This window comes from Phacochoerus africanus, chromosome 10, assembly GCF_016906955.1.
Source record: "Phacochoerus africanus isolate WHEZ1 chromosome 10, ROS_Pafr_v1, whole genome shotgun sequence".
NCBI lineage: Eukaryota > Metazoa > Chordata > Mammalia > Artiodactyla > Suidae > Phacochoerus > Phacochoerus africanus.
In genome coordinates, this window is record NC_062553.1 from 37,778,784 (window position 1) to 37,802,938 (window position 24,155).

Consider the following 24,155-nt stretch of genomic DNA (forward strand, 5'->3'; position numbering starts at 1 on the left):
TTTCTTTTAGAAGTAAATTACCAAATCTCTAGAAATTTTAAATACTCTCCCCAGTTCCACTCCAAGAGTACCTCTTAAATCACTCTTGAGGCTAGTTACAGCCACGCAACTAAGTTCTGGGCCAATGGAATGTAATCATAAGTGCTTCTGTGTCTTGAAGCTTTTCAAGAGCACCATCTGTGTTCTTCCCTTCCCACATGTGCTGGAAATGAGGACATCTATCAACATGGGCAACAGTGGAGCCCATGTATCAAAGAGAGCAAAGCTGCCTGCTACCTTGGGGTCCCTGGATCAATACATGGAGCACTAGGACACATCTACCTTCCTTCGCATGCTTACGTGAGAAAGAAAGAAAACTCCTTTGTCCCTAAGTGATACAACTGCTTAGCCTTTTACTCTAAAAGCCTTGCCACCATGTATAAAAACATAATAGGTGGTCAAACCAATTCAGTAATGCCATGATATCTACATGCTCCTTGACTTTACATAAATCTTCTTATCCCAGTCAAGCTTTCAGATGAAATGGTTCTCTCCTTTCTATTCATATCTTATCCAAACTTTGAGACACAGCTTAAATCATCATAAAGGCGTAAGATGAATCTGCCTACATGTGAAAAATAACAGCAATAATGTAAGAAATCTATTTCTACACTATTGTGACACTGCTTGTATTATATTGAATTTTACAAGAATACTTTTAAGTACTTCATATATTTGTTCTCTAACCAGAATGTAAATAAAAGACGCTCATTAGTGAGTGGGTTAAATTCCAAAATCAGACTGCCTGGAACTGAATCCCAGATACCCTGTAGACTAGCCATGGGACCTTGGGTAAGCCACCTGACTTTTCTGTGCTTCACATGCAAAACTGGGAAGGGTAGCAGAACAGTATAAAGGTGTTGTAAGGATTAAAAATTCTTACTATATTTAGCTATCAAAATAGAAGTCATGATTTTAAGTTAGTAAGGTAGTTAAAGGCAATGGTCTACTATTTCTTTGTGTCTCTCATAATCATTAACAGAGATACTTACAAATAGTGAACACCTCAATAAACATTTAAATCCTCCAAATTCTAATCTATATGATTTACCAGATGGGTCCTTCAAACTACTGACTTCAAGAAATTCAGAATCCTTTTCCACTGTCTGTAGTCTCTCTCTAGTGTGCAACCAGTGCCTTATTTGATTTTTAGCAGAGACATTCAGAGCAAAACTAAATTTGGATCACTCACACTGCATTTTCACTAATCCTATCATAGAGCAGCGCTGTAAGAATGAGTTTCACACTAGGTACTACTGGGTCACTTTGGTTGTTTTTCTCTGCACCTCATACTAGGCCCTCAACACTTCTTAACAAGCTCAATATTTATTCACTATCAACAACCCGCCTCAGAGTGGTTGCTCAAGTACTCCTTCACTTTACTCTCACTTTCATTCCTGCAAGTGCCTCGAGCCTGAGCCTGATGTGATAAACATGACAAACATTTGCCATTAGCTCACCACCTATCCTTGCTTCTCCTCAAAGCTCTCTACTGCCTCTTGTTCTTTCCTTAATCTGGGAGGTAGTTACATCCATCATCTTCGCTAAAAGTAACTAACACTCTAACTTTAAATCAGTGATTCTGAAGTGGAAAGTGAACAGGGAAGCGTCCGAATCAATAAAGGAAGATCCTTCTGAAATTATATGGAATCGTGGCTACAGTGTGGTCTCCTCCTGATCAGTATTCTATCTCTTCGATGTGTTCGAGCTGATGAAAGGTTAAGAACCATCAGTCTAAATGTTTTATCTTTCTGCCACCTAAAAGACTCTGTGCTCGCTCTTCACAATTTCGCCAACATTGTGAAAGTCTCTTTTTTCTGGCTGGGTCCCCTGCCTTTGACATGTATCTCTTTTCTCTAAATCCTTCATTTGATCCTGCCATCTCATTTAACAATTACTCCATGAATCTCCCTGCCTTTTGCATCCAATGTTGGCAGAAGCTGAAGAAATAAATTGGATGGCCCGCCTGATTCACCACAATGCCCCCAGGAGGCACGGCCATGGCTAACTACCCTTTCCTGTTTCCTGTCTGCTGCAGCCTGTAACAAAGGAGCCCCTGGACCCAAGGTGGGCTGGATTCTCTCTCCTGATCACACTGAAACCTGAAAGGGAGAGATGGTGGTTTGAACAGAGTCATCCCACAAGAGTCCCCTGAGCTCCTACTGCCAAGCCCCTTGGGACCCACCCACATATTGCCCTTCCCCCAATTTTGGCTGAACACCCTTCCTTTAGGAATCCGTGAACTGTCTCCCAGTATCCTCCAAATATACCTCCTTTATGCAACAAACTAGCCAAACTTATGTCTATAGATTGTAAGGAGAAGTGAAACTCATCCAGAGTATACTGTACTCATATGCAACATATGTCCCACAGACAAAGCAAAGCCAATAATCCTAACAAGGTATTCAAACTCACTAGTAATCATGGCAATGTAAATTAAAATCATGAGATGCCATAAGGTTGGCAAAACTTTAAATATTTTGACAATACCAAGTATTGGCAAGGATATGGAACAACAGGAGCTATAAAACATTGATGGTAAATTGGAAATTTTACTGGTTATAACTATTTTGGAAATCGATATGACTTTAAGTTGAAATAACGCAGTCCCTATGACCAAGCAACTACAAAGAGATATCTATGCATGCATTACCAGAATGTACAAACAAGAATGTTTATAGCAGTATTTTTTGTAACAATTCTATTTATTTGCAGTAAAATAAAATTTAAACAACTACAGTATACCTAGAGAATGGAATAAGTGGACTACAGCCACATGCAATAAAAATGACAAACATCATGTAGAGCAAACAAAGCAAGTCACAAAAGTTCATACTTCTGAACTTTTAACATAACATTCGGCGAACAATCAATACTGTTTCCAGATACACATACAGTAAAAGAGTTAATTTACTATAAATTAAAGCAAGGAAGTAATTATTATAAAAGACCGATGGTGGTGCCATACAGGATACAGGGAGGGAACTACAGTCAGAAAGGAACTCTGGTATACTTCTGAGATGCAGCAATGCTGTATTTTTTATCTAGCGGACTTATATAGTGTTCACCTTCTGTATATATGTGTTAATGTACTTGTAGGTGTGAAAAAATTTCATTGTTTTAAAAAATCAAATCCCATGACCATTTCCCTGTTGGATGTGCAAGCATGTATTACCACAAAAGCCAGGTTATATATTCTGAAAGAGCAGAAAAGTAGTGCCAAAGAAATCTGATCAGAAGGTACAATATTAATGACTATCTTTATGACAGATTTCACAGCAAAAAATAGAGATTCTTCAAAAACACCCAACCCTGATATTCATTTAAAGATGAGATATCCTCCTCTTTTTACTCATAGTGAGATGGTTTTCTTCCACTCTATTAAGGCCTTTAATATCATTCTGCTAGCATTTGCTAAGCCACATCAAATGGCTTACCAATAAGCAATGTTGTCTAGTTCAAAAATGTCCCATTTTAATCTCAATAATTTAAAAACCTCACTTGAAAAATGAAGGAACGCCTGCAAATCAATATTATTGCACATAAATACCTATCCCATCCTCACCATTGCTAGCACATCTATAGCACTTACCCTATACTAAGACTTTTATGTGTTATTAACTCACTTAATATTCAGCACACTCTGAAGTGAGTATTACTATCACCCTCATTTTACACATGAACAACTTGAGATGCAGAGACATTAAACAATTTGACCAAGTAAAACGTAGAAAAGCTTGCATGGGAATGATAAAACCAAAATCAGATATAGTTTTTAAAAGGAGAATTGTATATGGGGGACAGAGTTTAAATAAAGGTACAGTTCTCAATGATTATCTTTATATTTCTTTTTAATTCAATTCAAACATAATTTAACAGTCCAATAGACATGCGAATGTCTATCAGAGCATCAGTGGAGCCAGAAGGACATACCTATGCCATTTTCACAGTTCACTCTCACTCTCGCCCTCAATAGACATTTACCAACTACCTAATATGTACAACCAGGAAACCAGAGACTTAGATGAAGGGACAAATATGACATAGTCTCTGTTCACAAGAAACCTACAGTATAGAAAAGGAGGAGGAAGCAAACAGGACTTTGTCAGTGCATCTTAACATGTCATAACCCCACACATTACTCCTGAGTATCAGATATTTATGGCAGATTCAAAAAAAGACGGAGTTCTTGGTTGATCCAATGTATGACTTGACACTATAGTCTACTGGTTCTCAGAGTGTGGTGCCAGACCAACTGTATCACCATTACCTAACAGCTTACTTTAGAAATTCAAACCCTAGGGCCTCCATTCCAGGTCCACAAAGTCAGAAACTCTGGAGTGGGGACCAGTAACTTGTTTTAACCAGCCTTTGAAGTGATTCTGATGCATATTAGAGTTTGAAAACCATGGCTGTAGCCTTATCAATGTCAAGAGAAGATAAACTAGAGTAAGTTCTACTAGATACAACAACATTCCCCTGTCCACCCCTAGACAGTTCTACACTATAATAGTCATTTGAATTATTCCCAACTTAAGGATATACTTTTCAAGTAAGTGCAAAGAGACTCCAGCAATACCAGGGGCTCCAGAATGGCCTAGAGTCCAAAAATCATGAGCATGGCAAAGAGAATTTTAAATAAATAGTGTTTGTTTATCTCTAGTCCCACCAAATGTCATAACAGTATCACAAATGAATCATATCCAAGGCAATGCTAAACAGCAAATTAGCAACCCCTGAATTAAATTTTCTTATTTCTAACTGCAATCTCAAACCAAGTTACTGAGTCAGATTAAAATTAAAGCATTCTCAACTACATATTACCTGGAATATGAATTGGACAGAAGAAAATTTATTTTAAAAGAGAAAACTCAGATTTTGATGAATTCATAAAATTAAATTTGAAATATCCTTGCCTCTAGTTTCACTCATATAACAAAGATAGGATTATTAAAATAACATTTATTTCTTGAAATGTCTCCCTTTTTATAATCTTACATAACTTTTAGAATTCCTAGTTTTAATTTTCAATAGTTCTTAAATAGAAATCCATAAAAGTGTCCAAAGTTTTAGTTAAAAGAAAATACAATTAACAAAAAATCATGTCATGCATTGGTTTCTGTTTTTATTTATTCGGAGGCTATTATATTTAAGACTTTGTTGTCATCATCTCTTCCTGGTCTAAACAGGATGAGAAACACTTTGTCTAAGTGCATAAAGACAGAGAATTAAAAGGAAAGAGGTGCCATTAGTACATCTATAGGTCAAATGAATTCCTATATAAATGTCCATCCAAATCAAGGAACTGTCAGTGTCCTACCTTCCACAACAAAAAAAGGTACACTTTCACTTTTAAATTGCCAGAGATGGAATACTTTGGTTTCTTAAAATATTATTATTATTATTATTATTATTTGTCTTTTTAGGGCTGCACCTGAGGCATATGGAGTGTTCCCAGGCTAGAGGTCAAAACGGAGCTGTAGCCACTGGCCTACACCACAGCCACAGCAACACCAGATCAAGCCGTGTCTGCGACCTACACCCCCAGCTCACGGCAACGCCGGATCCTTAACCCACAGAGCAAAGCCAAGAATTGAACCTGCATCCTCATGCATGCTAGTCCAATTCATTTCAGCTGAGCCACAATGGGAACTCTGGTTTCTTAAGTTATTGCCAGGATAAATCACCAGTGAGTTTTTTTACCTTTCTACTCTAAATTTTTTGAACCACCTTTGATACGTTTAGTTGGAATATGATGCATATACAAGCATCAGAATCTTTAAAAACACAACTTTATACACAAATGTTTTCTATTAATTAATTCAAGATGGGAGTGAGCTTTAAAGTTTATATACACACATAAATACAGCGACATATTTGTTTTTTCTACTGTGGACTTACTGTCCAACTGCTCATGAGCCACGCAGGTCTTTATCTATTTATATTTTAAAGCAGGTAAACACTAGGTCAAATACTTAATGCATAAAGTATATAAGCTACCTTTAAAACTGCTTTTAAAAAAATCTTCAAAGGATTATTCCTAGTCCCGACATCCCCAAATTTCATAAAGAAATATCCATTGACCCTAACCATACATTTTTACAAGATACCAATCGCATTTTCCCTTCTGGATCCACATTTCCAGTGGGTCCAGAAAAGACCTGAAATAGGATGACCATACAAGAAAAGAGAAACAATGCCCAAGAAACACAACTTAAAAGGTTCTATTAAAGCTTACCTCTTTAGGACACTGATTTTTGCAACAACTAAGGAGGTTCTTTTCATTTATATCAGCTGTGGTCATTTTTCTAAAGAGATGAGAGGAAGTAATGATGACATTCAAACCAAAGTCCATTTTACAGCACGATTTTTCTAAAAATAATTCGTAATTTCAAACATATCCATAAAATTATTTTACTTATTTATTGTTTGAAGAAATATTTTAATTGTATCTCCTCTGTAAGATTCTCAAATTACTTAACTATTCTAATAACTCAAACCTTCTAGCCCTTTATCTTTTACCAACAAATCAAATGCCAAAATAGCAGTTACTGCAAAAAGGAAGTACAAAACACACAAAAAATCTCATCTGTGCCTGGCTTCTCTTTTAGAGTTCTTACTAGTATCTTTCCTATAGGTCAATCATTATTCATAATTATAACTCTAAGTCTTCTATATAAAAGATTTAAACCAATGGTTCAATATGTTACTTAAAAACTGACCAAGGAAAAAATGCTTACTCATTTACTTCTGAAGAATAGGAAAAAACAGGGTTATTTCAAATTGAGGGGCTATTCACTGTGAAATACAGTGAGCTTATTAAGCAAACTTTTTTTCAGTTTTTTTTTTAAATTAAGCTATCTATTAATGTTAGGAATTTATTTTATATTAGATCATTTTAGATCAATCTGTGCTTTTACTTCTGATTCAGTGGGTAATTCAGAAAAAGTCACAAACACCAAGGAATAAAACTGCTTTCTATTAGACAGTTGACAGTAGACACTGCATGAGTCGGTAACTAGTGACAATCTAAATCATACATATCTCTTAGTTTCCCGAAGGCTTGAGGGGGGGGCCCGTTGAAACCACTCGGGGGTTGGTGGGGGTGGGGATGCAGAAATCACACATATCTTAGTTTCCTCTTCTTCATTACATTTCTTCTCCTTTCCTATATTCTTTCTTTTCCTATTCCCTTCACTAACTGCCAAAACATACCATAAGTCTAGCCTTACTAATGTCAAAACTATTATCTTAAGTATTTGTGCCAAATTAGCTATAAAGGTACTCTTTAAACACATCCAATTTTCTTGGCACAATTTCACCTAATAATAACACAAAGCTTTTTATACTGGCTCTATTAAAAATTTCATATTTTCATTCTTACAAGTCAGGTGTTCACTTCTGAACTTAAGAGTTAACATCATTTTATTTCTGTTTCTCTGTAATCAGGAACAAGATTTTCAAGGCCGGAATCTTTTATGTCTAATTTCTATAGAAGAAATTACTTGAAGCAGAAAAGGACTAAAAGGAAAAGACGACTGATGACATTATTTACTGAACTGAAAGTAAATAAAAGTATCAGTACAAATACTGGGGCTGAAGAATTCCATACAAAAACATACACTTTACACACACTCAAGAAAAGGAAAAGGGAACTCTGGATAGCTGTGGCAATGGAAACCACTTCAACCCAAATACGGCCACGTATTTCCACCCAAAATCATTTAGCTCGTTAATAACAAACAAAATCACTCAAATCCCATGACCTCAGCACTACCAGAAGAAACTTCTACAAACTTCAAATTACCTGTAAGTAGAAAAAATAAATACCAATCTCTACCATGGCTATTTCTCAAGCTCTCGTAACAAGTCTTTTCAGAGGGCTTAGTAGAGTTCTGGGAAAACTGAGCAGGAAAGAGAAGAGAGGGACTGAACTAACACCACATCAGAAAAAGAAAAGTCTACCCTAAACATAAAAGTACTGAAAGAGTCTTGGTACAATAGGGCACTAACGAAAGAGAAAGACTTTAAAAAGTGCGCATCGTGGCTCAGCGGAAACGAACGTGACTAGAATCCATGAGGATGTGGATTTGATCCCTGGCCATGCTCAGTAGTTTAGGGATCCGGCCTTGCCGTGAGCTGTGGGGTAGGTCACAGACATGGCTCGGATCCTGCATTGCTGTGGCTGTGGTGTAGGCCAGCAGCTGTAGCTGTAATTAGACCCCTAGCCTGGGAACCTCCATGTGCTGCGGGTGCGGCCCTAAAAAGACAAAATAAAATAAAATAAAATAAAATATAAAAATAAAAAGTGCACAAGAAACAAGGAACCAATGTTGGAAGGGCAACATTCTGTGGAAGAAGAAGGTAGAAAAGCAAGGTGCCCTTTGGAGACTGTACGACAAAGGGAAAGAGAAGCAAGAGGGGGAAATTTAGAAGCCTGCAAGACCAAAGAAAACAAACTCTTTTCATCAGCATCACCACTTAATAAAGCAAAATTGTCCTCTTAGCTCTCCCTACAAAATTTCTAAAACTAAAAATTGTAATTTTTTTTAAATTTCAACAAATAATTTTAGTATTTAAAAAGAATAAAATTTGACTTTCCAAATTAAATTAGAGTCTAGAGTTAAGTGACAAAAACAAATTTAATATTAACATGCATTTTTCAAAAGGTACTTATGCTCAAAAAAAAAAAAATCAGAAATAAAGTCACAGTCCCAAATTTAATTTGAGGAAACTGCTTAAAAAACCTACGCACAGACTTAAGTGAAATGGAGTTGAATGAGGTGGGTAATTATGTTAAAACCATGATTAAATAGAAAAAAAATAGATTTTTCTTTCCCCTTTACATAATCTATAAGCAAAATAAGTAAAGACAATATGGAGGTCATATCCTACTATGATAAATGCCATAACAGCAACATCTGTAATAAACAAAAGCCTACCTTTTAAATCTATGATTTAAAAATTGTGCCTAAGTAACTAAGTGCAAGTCAACTTTTGATCCAACAAAAAATTCTAGTTCTAATTCTGTTATCCAAATACTAGTTGGATTTATTTCTGCTGCACCACAACAGAATTCCTCTCCTATTTTTTAAAAGCATTTTTTTCCCTAACACAACATTATACAGAATTCCCAAATGGAAAAAAAAAAAAAAAAGCACAGGGAGTTTCTGTCATGGCTCAGCAGTAACGAACCTAACTAGGATCCATGAGGATGCAGGTTCAATCCCTGGCCTCGCTCAGTGGATTAAGGATCCAGTGTTGCTGTGAGCTACGGTGTAGGCTGCAGTCATGGCTCAGATCCTGCATTGCTGTGGCTGTGGCTGTGGTGCAGGCTGGCAGATATAGCTTTGATTAGACCCCTAGCCTGGGAACTTCTACATGCTGCAAGTGTGGCCCTAAAAAAAGAGCAAAAAGAGAAAAAAAAAAAGCACAATTTTCCTGGTTGAAATCAAGGTAAAGTATCTAGAAAATGAAATATTCTACACTTCTTCCTTCCAGATCTCTACTAGAAAATTGAAACCTCCAGAGTCTAAGAACCACACAAAAAGCTACTCCTTAAAGTAGTCTATAAAGGGTTCTGAATTACAAATAGATACCAGTTAAAATAATTTTAGTAAAGTAAGACTACTTCTCCAGTCCACTTACCTACATTCCACATAAAGACTTGTGATCTTACAGTGACATTTTATTCTAAGCATCTGAACACAAGGAGGACATTCTCCAGGGTGACATGGCAGAACACATGGGTGAGGACAACCCGGCGGCCGTGATTTAGAGCAGCCTTCTTCACACTGAAGGCATTCTGGTCCAGCCTGCTAAGTACCAAGAAAAATAAATCATCTAAATACAGAAGTTTAACATTTCCATCTATGTTAAATGTATAAAATTTACATATTCCATTAAAAGAAAGTACTTCTCTAGCTCTAAGAAGTACAAATAATACAATGATGCCATGCTTTCACTCTTTTAAAAATATTTAAAATGAATAACAGCAAGATTATTAATAGGACCATTATTCACAAAGATTTTTATGTCTACAAACCTCATTTGATAAAAGTGCCTCATCTTAGGGCTTGATTACATGAAGCACTCCTATTAAAGTATAAATTACTTCCTAGTCAGTGGCAGAAAAAAAACAGAGTAAAATGTTATCAATTTCCACCCAAGAAGCATCATAAGCATTAAACTAAAGAAATCAACACACTGTTAGCACATAAATAAAAATTACCAAAGCAGTCAACATTCTAGGAATGTTAATCTCACCTTGCCAAAGAGAAACACATATGGAAGGGAGAGAATGACAAGCAGTTCATTTTTTAATGCAGTTCAATCAACCAAAATTAAATTACATTACAAATAAATGAACCTTAATGTAAGTCAACAAAGCACCTCTCTGCTCTAGTAATTTAATAATATAACTAGTATCTACCTACTAAAGAAGGTTAAAGATTTTTATTGCAGAATATTGTTTATTTTCACATGTCACATGAGATAAGAGAGGTAGAGACTTGCATACTAATTCTTAAAAGTTAAATATTTTTCATCATTCCCAAGTACAGCTATGATTACAAAAGAGGTATTATGTCAATAAAATTCCAAGCTATTTCTGGCACGTAGGATTAAAAAGAAAAAATGTTTCAATTATGAAACATTCCTCTATAAATAATTTTTAAAGGTATATCCATTAATTCCATAAAAACTTATTCAGCATTACGTGCTAGGTATTCTTCTGCATACTGGGAATGTGCAAGATTAGAGAGGATCCTGGCCTGAGGAATTTACATTTAAGTGGGGAAGGTAAAGAACTAAATGTCTTCATAATACCTGAGAAAAGATAAAGCGGGATAAGAAAGAGTAATAGCATCATCAAGAAGGAAGCCTAGCTGATCAAATTCATATTTGAACAGAAACCGAGTTATATAGGTGAGTCATAAGAATGTAGAATCCCAGAAAAAAATAGGTGCCAAATCTTTAAGGTTAAGAACAAACTTGGAATAATGAAGAAATAGTAAGAACAGAGAGAAAAGTGAGCAAGTGAGTGATGAGTGAAGGGTTGGACAGGTGGTTAGAAGGTAGATGATTATAAAAAGCCTGAGAGGACATGGTTAAGGCCTTTGAATTTATTCTCAGAGTAACTGAAAGCTACTGAAGAGTTCTGAACAGGGAGATGACCCCTGACTTACATTTTTAACAAGATGAATCTGGGAGTTCCCACCATGGCTCAGCACGGCTTGGGGCTGGCCTTGCTGTGGCTGTGGTGTAGGCCAACGGCTACAGCTCCGATTTGAACCCTAGTCTGGGAACCTCCATATGCCTCAGGTGCAGCCCTAAAAAGACAAAAAAAAAAAAAAAAAGATGAATCTGGCTGGTGTAGTAAGACAAAAGTGCGAGTAGGCAGGTTGACTGGGAAAATACTGCAGACATCTAGGTCAGAAATGATGGTGGCTTGGATGAGGATGTTAGTGGCAGAGGTCATGAACAAGGATCAGATTCACAATCAATTTTGAAGATAAACCTAATACAATTTGCTGAGAAACAAGGACAATGAGGATAAGAAAGCAATCAAGCAATTTTCCTATGTCTCTGATCTGCACAACTAGATAAGAACGGTAATTCACCTTTCTGAAATGGGAAAGACTGGGAGAATAGGCAATGAATCACAAAATGTGCAAACATAAGCAAAGATAATACACAGTCTATTTTTTCTTCCCAGTTATGTGGTAGACCTGCAATATTCTCTATTTAACTAACAAGGTGTAATTGACCTTTCTGAAATGGGAAAGACTGGGAAAATCACAAAATATGGAAATAAGCAAAGATAACACAGTCTACTTCACTTGTTTCTTCCTGGCTATGTGGTACGCCTGCAATAATCTCCATTTAAATGACATGAGCAGAAAAGCATACTGGGATGGGAGTTAAGACATGGGTGATCCTACTTTCTGAACTGCTACTCTCTTGTATGATCATGGACAAGTCACTTGATAAGCTTCAGCTTCCCCTCCTGTAATACAAGAATTATACTGAGGATATGAGGTTGCTTCCAGCTATGAGGAAGAAAAAAAACCACTGAGTCTTAACTGTTCAGCAGTTTCCCTTGATCTCTTCCAACATGAAGTTCTATCTTCCAGGAAAAACTATTTTAATCGAAAAAATACAGAAAGTCTGGCTGTCAAATTATCTTACACGGTTTTCATTTTTTAAAAAAGGAAAACAGAAATTCAAACTCAGGGAGAAATTTTGGGATAATCCACAATAATTCCCCAATCAATCACATCAGCTTTTAAAATGACATCCCAGAAACCCAGAGAGGGAAATGATCCAATTGTAATGGGATAATGAGAAGAAAAGCAAAATAAACATTTGGGTTATGAACACAAGTGGGAAAACTGATCTTGATAAGTGAAATTCTTGTTTCCTCCTCATTTTATTGAAATATAAATGATATGATGTAATTTTAAGGTGTTCAATGTGTTAGTTCTGGACATTTATAAAGTGTAATATGATTGTCATTGCACCGCTATTACATTACAGAATTATCTGGAATCACCAAGTTCTAGTCTCTTAGCAAGTTTAATGATTAAAAATCAATAAAACATGACACATTAAACACACACTGTCCTTAGCAATGATTCTCAAACATTTTAGTGCATTAATAATCACTTGGGAATCTTGTTAAAATCCTGAGGTGGGGCCTGAGATTTTGCATTTTTAATAACATTCTAGGTGATGACAATGCTGCTGGTCTACAGACAACAAAGATCTGTAACATATATAATTAGGGAAGAAATGCAACATGTAAATGTATGTGTGATCATGTACATATATTTTTTTTTCTTAATTTGTATTTGGTGACAGATTTTCCCCAAAGAGAAAAGACTATCCTCATTATTCTACTTCTTCTTTCAACCAAAAAAAAATTTCATTCCATGTTTGCTTACAAAATACACACCATTTGATTGCCATCACCCTTTCCCCAGTTAACCACACTTCCACTCATTACAGCCAATGAATTAGGATAATATCTGCTGCGAACGGCATCAATCAGCGCCATCCCGCAAAAGAAGAGCCTTAACTGGATGGAGATCCAAATGCAAGGCAAAGGAAGGAGACCAGAGCAGAGGTAAGAAGCAAAAGTGCTTTGATGTCAGTCAGTTCAAGAAATACTTATCAAAGACCTATGTTGTAAGATCTACGCTGCGACTTAAGGTAGCAACTGCATTAAAAATTCCAGACACATTTGGATCAAGAGAGACTATTATGAGTCTTTCTCCAGTGGGTCTCAATTGAGATGTTACAGTAAGGAATTAATTTTTAAAGTTTCTGAATTATTTAATGGTTAATACATAAGTTAGAATGACTGCAAAGTTATCACCCTGAATAATATAATTTTCTCTCACTCACAATGCAGTAGCCTTCCCTGAGTGGGAGACAGGGGTGGACTTATAGCTAAATTGAGAAGAACCGCACACGTAACTCATAACCCATATTTTGCCACAGCCACTGCCTAAGAAGCCATGTTGGGAAAATTCAAGGTAATTTCCCAATCATTATCATATCACCTCGTAAAATGAGTTTTTTCTATCAACTATAATGGAAAAATAAAAATCATAAAAAATGAGTTTTTTCTGACTCATCTGATGTTCTGGAAGTCTAGTGGAGGAAAGCCATACAGCAGCTATGCTCTAACTAGATAAAGTGACTTTGAATCATTACGTTAGTTTTGTTTTACAATTCCAATATCTGTTTCATATTATCATGAGAATATTTTTATTGTGAATCAAGGCATGACTCAATTAAGAAATTATAAGCAATACAATTTACATATATGCCTGCACATGAGGAAGAATGATACCATGGACATTTATGTTGTCATGCATTACAATTACCAAATCAATTGGTAAAAACCCCTAACAATGCAAGTGAAATTTTCAGTTACATAGTTCATAATAATTTAAACATGTACAAATGTAATGTTACTTAGTAATAAAATGAACTTTAAAATTTTTGGCTTATTCCTCATTAAGCACACTTGTTAATATTACTATAATTCCCTATAGAATGGAAACCTAAGAAAAAAACATGAGTTATAAAATGAATCAATACTATTTAAAATTTGATTAGCTACATTTGTTTTTCCTGGTAAAATGACATTATTTACAAATCTTTGAATGGATGATTTCTCATATGCTTATGAAAACACTTTAGCAAATTTCACACAACATACTCTGTGATGTTATTTACTTCTAAAGAAAGACTGATAAAATTATGAACATCATCTACCATAAATTTAAAAAATAGCTGAGAGCAAATGCTCTAGACTAGACCCAGAGATATAAGTGATAGAAGTAGAGGTGATACTGCTACTTACTACTTAAAAAGATATAAAATTTCTATACATTTGTCATAAAATCAAATCCTATCGTATTAACATAGGTACACCACATAGAGAGTATGGTACCACATTAAAAGAATTATGTGCTAGCAAAGATACAGAGCGATGTACACCAAGCTGTTAAAGTTTGCTGTCTTAGGAAAAGCAAGGAAGGAGAAAGGATGAGGGACCCTAAAAAAAAAAAAAGAAATCACTTATTTTTGGGAACTTCCATATGCCACAAGTGTGGCCCTAAAAAAAAAAAAGGAAAAAAAAGAGAGAGAAACAAAAAGAGAGAGAGAGAGAAAGGATGAGAACATGAGAACAAGAAAAAGAAAAGTTATAGCAAAATGGAAAATATTTATGGTGTAATTATTTTTTAAAATATTTCAAGCATACTATTAGCACGTATACATTCAACCTAAGGACATTACCTTGTTTTTGTCAGTGCAGGAACCAATTTCAGTTACTTGGTGGCACTCTTTCATACATGTATGATTTTGACAATCTAAGGTTCGGCCACACACTCTCGTACAAGAGTAGGGTCCTACAGCATGGCATGGGAGTGGGCTCACCTTAAAATTTATGAAAAAAGAGAAAATTAGCAGCATATACACACAAAACCTACTGGAAGCATGTTTCCAAAATGACTCTGATATCATATGAGAACCATTTTCATCTAATACATTTTCATTAATACTTGTTACTATCAAAACCAAAGTAACCTATTCAAAAAATCCAAAGAATGAATGCCAAGAAGCCAAACATTCTATTCCCAAAAGGGAAATTCAGTTTAATGACTCTGTACTGAATGCATATACATATGGGCTAATTCTCAAATAAAAGCTCTGTATGTTTTCGGAGTTCTCGTCACGGTTCCAAAAAAACTTGACTAGTATCCATGAGGATGCGGGTTTGATCCCTGGCCTCGATCAGTAGGGTAAGGATCTACTGTTACCGTGAGCTATGGTGTAGGCCACAGATGCAGGCAAGATCCCATGTCACTGGGGGTGTGTAGTATAGGCCGGCAGCTGCAGCCAATTGGACCCCTAGCCTGGGAACTTCCATATGCCACAGATGGAGCCCTGGAAAAAAACAAAAACAAAAAAAAAACAAAAAAAAAAACAAAAAAAACAAAAACGCTATATCTTTTAAAAATTAGTAGACAGGAGTTCCCTTCATGGCCCAGTGGTTAACGAACCCAACTAGGATCCATGAGGACATGGATTCGATCCCTGGCCTTGTTCAGCAGGTTAAGGACAGATACAGCGTTGCCACAAGCTATGGTGTAGGCTGCAGACACAGCTCAGATCCCAAGTTGCTTCAGCAGTGGCATAGGCAGTGACTATAGCTCCACTGTGACCCCTCTCCTGGGAACTTCCATATGCTGCAAGTGCAACCCTAAAAAAAGAAAAAAAAAAATTAGTAGACAAACTCTTGTCCTCTTTAAAGCACTAACAAGACATTATACTGAGTGTTATTTCCAACTATCATCATCTAGAAAAGGTATAGATTACAAGCTTTACTTAAAGCTTGCACCTATATAACTCACCTCATGCTTCCCAAGACATTCCCTGAAAGGAAAAAATAGAATAAAAACATTATACATTCTTCAAAAAGAATATTTTTAAAGAATGCTAACTCTACTAGCTTTTTTTAAATTAGAAATAAAAAACACTTATGGAAATAATAAGTGATTACAGAAAGGTTGCAGGATACAAAGTGAATATACCAAAGCCAACTGCTTCCTAGGTACCAGCAATGAACAAATGGAATTTGAAATTAACAGCACACCACCATTTATATTAGCACACACAAAAATGAAATACTTAGGTATAAATCTAAGAAAAATGCAAGATCTATATGAATAAAACAACAAAACACTGATGAAAGAAATAGAAGATCTGTATAAATGGAGAGATATTTCATGTTCACCTACAGAAAGGTATGATATTAAAATGTCACTTTTTCACAACTTCATCTAGATTCAAAACAATTCTAATCAAAATCCCAGCAAGTTATTTTGTAGATATCAACAAACTGAGCAGTTCCTGCTGTGGCTCAGCAGGTTAAGGACCTGACATTGCCTCTGTGAGGATGTGGGTTGGATCCTTGCCTTTGTCCAGTGGGTTAAGGATCTGGTGCTGCCGTGAGCTGCAGGGTAGATCACAGACGTAGCTCAGATCTGGTGTTGCCAAGGCTGTGGTGTAGGCTGGCAGCTAGAGCTGCTATTCGACTCCTGGGTTGGGGACTCCCATATGCTGCAAGTGATGCTGTAAAAAGAAAAAGAAAAAAAAAAAAATCTAACAAAAAAACCCCAAACTAATTCTAAGGTCTATACGTAAAGACAAAAAAGTGCAGGATAGCCCAAAACAGTACTGAAGAACACAGGACTGACACTACCCAACGTTAAGACTGACTATAAAGCTACAGTGATCAAGACAGTAAGGTACTGGTGAAAGAACAGACAAATAGAGCAATGGAAGAATAGACAAATAGAGCAATGGAACAGAAATAGGCCCACACAAATATAGCCAATTGATCGCTGACAAAGGAGAAAGGCAATCAAATGGAGAAAGGACAGTTTTTTCAACAAATGGTGCTGAATAAAGGGAGATCCTTATACTTTTCATAGCAGTTAACTCAAAATGGATCACAGACCTAAATACGAAATGCAAAAACCATAGAACATAGGAGAACAGTCTAGCTGACCCTGGGTTTGGTGGTGGCTTTTAAATATAACACCAGAAGCATGATCCATGAAAAAAAAAAAAAGGTTAAGCTGGACTTCACTAAACCAAAAACATATGCTCTGCTCTGCCATAAACACTTAAAAAAGGGTTAAATGAAAACACCTAAATGAAAAGACAAGCCACAGACTAGGAGATAACATTTGGAAAACACGTATCTGGTAAAGGACTTGTATCCAAAATACAAAAGTACACTTAAAACTCAACAATAACAAATCAAACAATCCAATTTTCAAAATGGGCAAGATTTGAACAGAGAACAGGCACCTTACCAAAGAAGATATACCAATGGCAAATAAGCATATGAAAAGTTGCTCAATATCACATGCCTTTAGAGAACTGCCGATTAAAACAATAAGATACCATTACATGTATTAGAATGGCTAAAATCCAAACACAGAAAGAGTATTTGCTAGCAAAGATGGAAAGCAACAGGAACTCTCAGTCACTGCTGGTGAGAATACAAAATTATAGAGCCACTTCATTAGTCTGGCAATGTCTTACTTAGGTCAACACAGGATTACCATATGGTTCAGTAACAGCACTCCTATTAATACTTACCAAATGAGTTGAAAACATCTGTCTAAACAAAAACCTGCATGTGAATGTTTAGAACAGCTTTCTTCATAACTTGGAAACAACCAAAATGTCCTTCAATAGGTAAATGGCTAAACAAACTGTGGTATATACATACAACGGAATATTACTCAATAATAAAATGAGCTATCAAGCCATAAAAAGACATGGAGAAAACTTAAATGCATGTTAAGTACAATATGCTAAAAAAAAAAAAAGCTATATACTGTAGGATTCCAACTATAAGACATTTTGGAAAAGGTAAAACTATAGAGACAGTAAAAAGAGCAAGGGTTTTCAGGAGTTTGAGGGGTAGGGAGGTGAGGAATGACAAGTGTAAAAGAGGATGTTTTTAGGGCAGTGAAACTATTCTGTATGGTACTGTAATGGTAGATACATGAGATTTATGCATTTATCAAAACTCATGGACCATACAACTGAAAAGCAAACCCTAATGTAAACCACAGACTTCAGTTAATAATAATATGTCAATATCAGTTCCTTAACTGTAGAAAAAATCTACTCTAAGAAAGAAATTATATTACCTGGATAGTTCATGTGACAAGTAATATTCTTCAATATATACTTCATGATAATTTTGTTACATATGCCACTAAAAAATCATTATATCAGAATTAGATATAATTACTTTTGAAACCGAGATAAAACTCATGTACCGTAAAATTTATACTTTTAAAGGGTACAATTCCTCATTAATATAACAGTAATAATAGGGGAAACCACATGTGGGTGGCAAGATGATATGGGGACTTCTTATACTTTCTGTGCAATTTTTATGTAAACCAAAAAAATCTAAGAAAATAAAGTCTATTTAAAAAACAAATACATAAATATTTTCTTTCCCTTTTGAGGGACAGTTTGGAAATTGTCTTGTGATCCTATCCTGCCCAATGAAATGTGAAAGGAGCTCTACTCCAGGGCTTCTGGGAAAGGTTTCCTCACTCTTCAAATAAAGGAGAAAATGATGGTTGAAGGCATGAGCAGTTTCCATTTCTCCCTTTGGGAACTTCACTAACTCAATAGGAAGGTTATCAGAAGGGCAAATAGCCTGTGAGCAAAAGACGACACACTGAGGATAAAATGTAAAGACAGAACCTGGGCCCTTGATGCTGTATCACTGAATTCACCAGATTAACCAACCATGAAGTGGCTCTAGCTCCAGTCTAATTGTGCAGGCATAAGTGTTACAATGTCGCTTTTTTTTTTTTAATTTTTTTTTCTACATAATGTTGCTTTTTATTGAGGGTTTTTGTTACTTAAAGCCAAAGGCCTCCTAAATGAAACAGCACTCATTACAGGTACAAACAGTAATCAAAAGAAAATAGGAGTGGCTATTCTGACCCATCAAACTCCAGCTGGGGAAATGACTCAAAAAATGTATCTAGAGGAAGGTTTAAGGCAGTATGCAAAATATATGTGGAAAAGAATGAAACAGGGATTTCCCTTGTGGCCAGCAGGTTAAGGATTGGCATTGTCACTGCAGCAGCTCATGTCACTGCTGAACTTCCACATGGCATGAGTGTGGCCAAAAAAAAAAGAATGAGACAGAGAGACTACTTTACAGGGCAGGCCTGAAATATTGATGAACTGAACAATGAAAAAGGAGAGAAGGCGACTTAAGATACACTTTAAACTAGATCAAAAAAAATTTTTTAACCTAAAATTCTAATACTTACGTAGGAATAGGAACTTGACATGGAGGACAAGGCAATGCAGTCTGAATAAATGCTGGTTCAGAAGGCTGTTCCCAAGGGCCTGTAGGCTGGTGCTACAAGTAAAATACATAATAATTTTAAGTCAGAGAGATTAAATCATGTGGCCATTATAAGAATCTAAGAAAATAGTTCCACACATCCTCTGCTCAAGCAGCTTGAAATTTTTTCAAGTAATCAACAAATTGTGCTTACTGAAATATTTTATTCCATCCTATTCTATCAGATTGTTCCCTCCTAACATATTTATATTAAAAATTGAGGCAGACTCCAGTTTTTAAATGACAGAACAAAGACAGAATAGCTTCCCTCATTTCTCATAAGTCAAAAGAATAAATTGCAGAACTGTAAAATCCAAATTCCAATAGACTGCAATCTCCATTATTTTGTTCACTGTTGTCTCCCTAGCACTTAGAAGAATGCTTAACACATAGTAAGGACTCGATAAATATTTGCTGAATGTGTGAATAAAATCTTTGAAGAAACCAGAAGATATTTATAACCCTAAACCACAATACGTGAAGACTCACAAACTCATCTGTATGATTACATTATGACTATCACACCGTAGCTGTAAACATTTGTTTGTTTCTCTCCTTTCCTATATGATGAGCTTCTTAAAACAAAAGACCAAGTCTCATTTACCCTGTACCCCAGCGCCTATCACAACATTTAATACCCAGTAAGTACTTAATCACTGCTGTTGAACGACTAGCTAAGAGTAAACAGAACCACAGAAATGTACTCTCTTAATAATATTGTTCCCTTACCTTGCCAGTTTGCTTTACTAATGCTTGATCATGACATGGAGCAGGACACAAGTGACCACACTTCTCCAAAACCTTTTGGCAAGGTTGATGACATGGAGGACAAGAGCCAAAGTGACAACGATGTTTCTCTTGACTTGCATGATGGCAAGTTGGTGGTCGGCTAAATCACCAAGTACAATTTTTTAAATTACTTTTGGTCACTGAACAATTATACCTAAAGTTCAATCAATATATATCTTCTGATTCCATACGGAATGAGATATTGTGAATATTAATATGTTAGAGCATTAAAGCAAAACTGAAGACAGTAACAACATTAAAAATCAATACGAACTTCAATCTGTAAGACACCAGATGTAAATCTGGGCAGAGCTCTGTAACTAACCTGCACTGCTCTTTGCACTTGGGGGGTCTTGTGGTACGTTCTCGGCCACAGGGTACTGTCACCTTTGTGTTACCACAACTGCACTTCACATCTACGGTTTCTGGACAGGGATAACAACTACCTGAAAAAGAAAGTCTGGAACTTAGGGAGAAATTTCCTTAACTACCCAAATTCCCACCAATAGCACAATCAATAAATTTCATATATTCATACAACGGGATATTCTACAATGAGAACGAAGAAACTCTATCAGTGAGCCTCACACACTTAACACTGAGCAAAAGAAATCAGACATCAACGTACAGAGCATATGATTCCTTCTACATAAAACAAACAGCAGAAACTAACCTACACTGTTTAAAATCAGGATGATGATTACAAAGAACATAAAAAGAGTTTGGAAATGCTGGTAATGTTCTGTTTAGTGATCTGAGTTCTGGTTACATTGTTATGTTCATTCTGTAAAAAGTCATCAAGCTGTATGCTGACAATCTGAATGCTTTTCCATATCTACATTGGTAATCTAATAAAAAGTTTTATAATTTTCTTCAAAATGTGCTCAAGGGAGTTCCCGTTGTGGCGCAGTGGTTAACGAATCCGACTAGGAACCATGAGGTTGCGGGTTCGGTCCCTGCCCTTGCTCAGTGGGTTAACGATCCGGCGTTGCCGTGAGCTGTGGTGTAGGTCGCAGACGCGGCTCGGATCCCGCGTTGCTGTGGCTCTGGCGTAGGCCAGTGGCTACAGCTCCGATTCGACCCCTGGCCTGGGAACCTCCATATGCCGTGGGTGCGGCCCAAGAAATAGCAACAACAACAAAAAAGACAAAAAAAAATGTGCTCAAAGTTCTGTCTACATAACAAATTTAACACATTACTCACTCGAAACTACATAAGCAACATGGAGCTAAGTCTTTAGAAAATCTCAAGTTAACAATAATCTTTTTGGCTTAGTTTCATACACACATCTATTCAAGCATATTATTTTGGATAAACTCCCCAATAAGTAACTTCTCTCATCAGATTATTAACAAGTGCAGTCAATTTAGAAAGACAAAATTCTAAAATCTCATTTCAGATTATAATTCCAAATACTTCTCTTCTAAACATTTCAAAAGGAAAAGTTTAGAGTTTTAGCTTTTTGTTAAGGGTTGGCAGAAATAGACAAAAGCCAATTGAAAAAATTCTTTTAAATGGGCTACAAAGTTCTCCCCAAGGCTTTGACATCATCTTTCCTAAGTGCTTTCTTCCCATTCTAGTTTTCCTAGTGAGGAACCCCATTAGAAAAAAAATAAGAAGGGAATAAAAAAGTCTTTAATTAAGGATTAAGTATCTCAAGAGATTGTTGCCTAGGCATCATGATCAAGTAAAATACTGAATAGGAGTTAACCTGATAAAAAAAATAGATTAAGGGAGTTCCTGTCGTAGCACGGCAGAAATGAATCCAACTAGGAACTCGGGTTCGATCCCTGGCCCCACTCAGTGGGTTAAGGATCTGGTGTTGCCGTGGGCTATGGTGTAGGTTGCAGATACAGCTCAGATTCTGCGCTGCTGTGGTTGTGCAGTAGGATGGCAGCCACAGCTCCAATTAGACCCATAGCCTGTGAACCTCCATAGGCTGAGGGTGTGGCCCTTAAAAAAAAGACAAAAAGACAAAAACAAATCAAAACAAAACAGATTAATGATGAAAAATAGTCTGACTAAAGCCTCTATAAGTTCAAAATAGTTTCCTAAAGCAAACAGAAGTTAAGAATTTAGATTCAAATAATGATGACAGAAAAACAGAGCAAAAAGTTCCAGAGGGAAAAAAACATACACGTATTGTACCAAACTTGTATTCCCAAGTTTCAGTAAGTATAATTCAGTGAAGTGTTGTCTTAATGGTGAGGCAAGCCAAGTTATCCTGACTCACATGATCAAATTTTACTTTGATCTTTCCAAAAGAAGGACTAGATGTCACATTTTTAAAAAGTTAAAAGCGACATTTATTCAGCATGTTATGCCAATTTCCAAGCTTAAAAATGGTAATTTTCATTGATCTTCAGCAATTCAAAGAGAAACTCATCAAACATAACCTTTCTGACACCCTAAACTATATCATCACTTTTCTTTTTCTTAAAATTAAATCTTGAGAACAATATGGGAAAATTTCTCTGAACAGTCTTCCTACTGAACTCATTACATGTAACTGTACAACATGACAGATAAATTAAAATAACTTTAGTTATAATGTTTTTTGAATGAAAAGAAGCATACATTACAGAGTGTAACTACAGTAACCAGTGGGTCAACAGTCCAGTAATTCTAGAACCATAAACATAGAAGGCCTTTAAACTTAAAAGAACTATAAATCAAGTTTTTATATATTCATAGTACAAACATGCAGGTAATACCCTCTATGAATTACAGATTGATTATGAAGGTGTCTAAAATGATGGAAAATGATATTAAAAATGACTCTATATATCTTATGTAATATTAAACAGTGAGAGCTGCACAACGATATCTTCACATACTTTCCATTAAGGCAAATTTCATCAGGAGCTAATAACCTTCTTTTTTAAAAAATTAAACATTCCACCAAAAATAAATAAATAAATAATTGAACCTAGATCTGATCAAACCTCTAGTCCCAATAACAATTTATAGAAAATAGAGAGGAAAATGTCAAATAATATCAGAGATGCAATCCGAAAATCAAGACTCTATGAAAGGAAAGCAACCTAGTCTTTTAAACTGACAAAAGATAAAAGACGGAAAATTACATTTAAAAATGGAAATTACAGATTAAAAGATTTTAGAGACATCGATCAACTACAATGTCAAACTTGTTAGGTTTTAGAGTCATACAAACTAAAGTAAAAACTGAAGCTATCTATGAGACAACAAGATATGTGAACAACAGATATTTGTTGATATTGAGAAACAGATTAACTATTTTCAGGTTAAGAGTCCATCTTTTAGAGATGCAGAATGAACTAAAAATTTATGGGATTTGCTTCAAAATAATACAAGAGGGAGATAAGCATTCAACATTTCCATCCTAAGGATGATGCTTGCTGTAGTCTCTTTGCAGATACTCTATTAAGTTAAGGATGCTGTCTTCTATTTCTAGTTATGTTTTCATCACATATGGATGTTGAATTTTATCAACTATTTTTCAGACATTTATTAAGATGATCTCATTTCTCCTTTAATCTGCTGATATAGTAGAAGCATGTTATTAGATATACTAATCTTAAAACAGCTATACTTTATTGCAATAAACCCAACTTAGTTATGACAGGTTAAGGTTTTGGATAGCTAACACTCTAGTACCAGACAGCTGGATCTGAGTGGCTAAAACTTCAATATTTTATAAACATGTTCCTGAGCCAGACTGGCCTATAATTTTCTCTTACTTTCCTTGTAAAATGATATAATGGGCTTGGGCACATTCCCTTTTTTACATATATCTAATACTTTTAAAGAGTCTGAACTTATATATACTTTAAATGTTTATGTGTTCAAAATCATGTATAAAAATTAA

The 24,155-nt window shown here is 35.7% G+C and overlaps 1 protein-coding gene across 6 annotated transcripts in view; it reads right to left on the bottom strand.

The window, feature by feature from the left end:
* The window catches only part of NFXL1 (nuclear transcription factor, X-box binding like 1), a 60,043-nt gene that overhangs the window by 10,819 nt on the left and 25,069 nt on the right, over positions 1-24,155 (bottom strand). For 4 of the 6 annotated variants that reach the window (XM_047798947.1, XM_047798945.1, XM_047798952.1 and 1 more), the window contains 7 exons: positions 20,631-20,751; positions 20,246-20,405; positions 19,440-19,531; positions 15,969-15,990; positions 14,851-14,991; positions 9,688-9,857; positions 6,278-6,347 (listed from right to left, as the gene is read on the bottom strand). In XM_047798947.1, the coding sequence (XP_047654903.1) occupies positions 6,278-6,347; positions 9,688-9,857; positions 14,851-14,991; positions 15,969-15,990; positions 19,440-19,531; positions 20,246-20,405; positions 20,631-20,751 (776 nt within the window). The remainder of the gene's footprint in view (positions 1-6,277; positions 6,348-9,687; positions 9,858-14,850; positions 14,992-15,968; positions 15,991-19,439; positions 19,532-20,245; positions 20,406-20,630; positions 20,752-24,155) is intronic. The other 2 variants (XM_047798950.1, XM_047798946.1) reach the window with 1 other exon arrangement.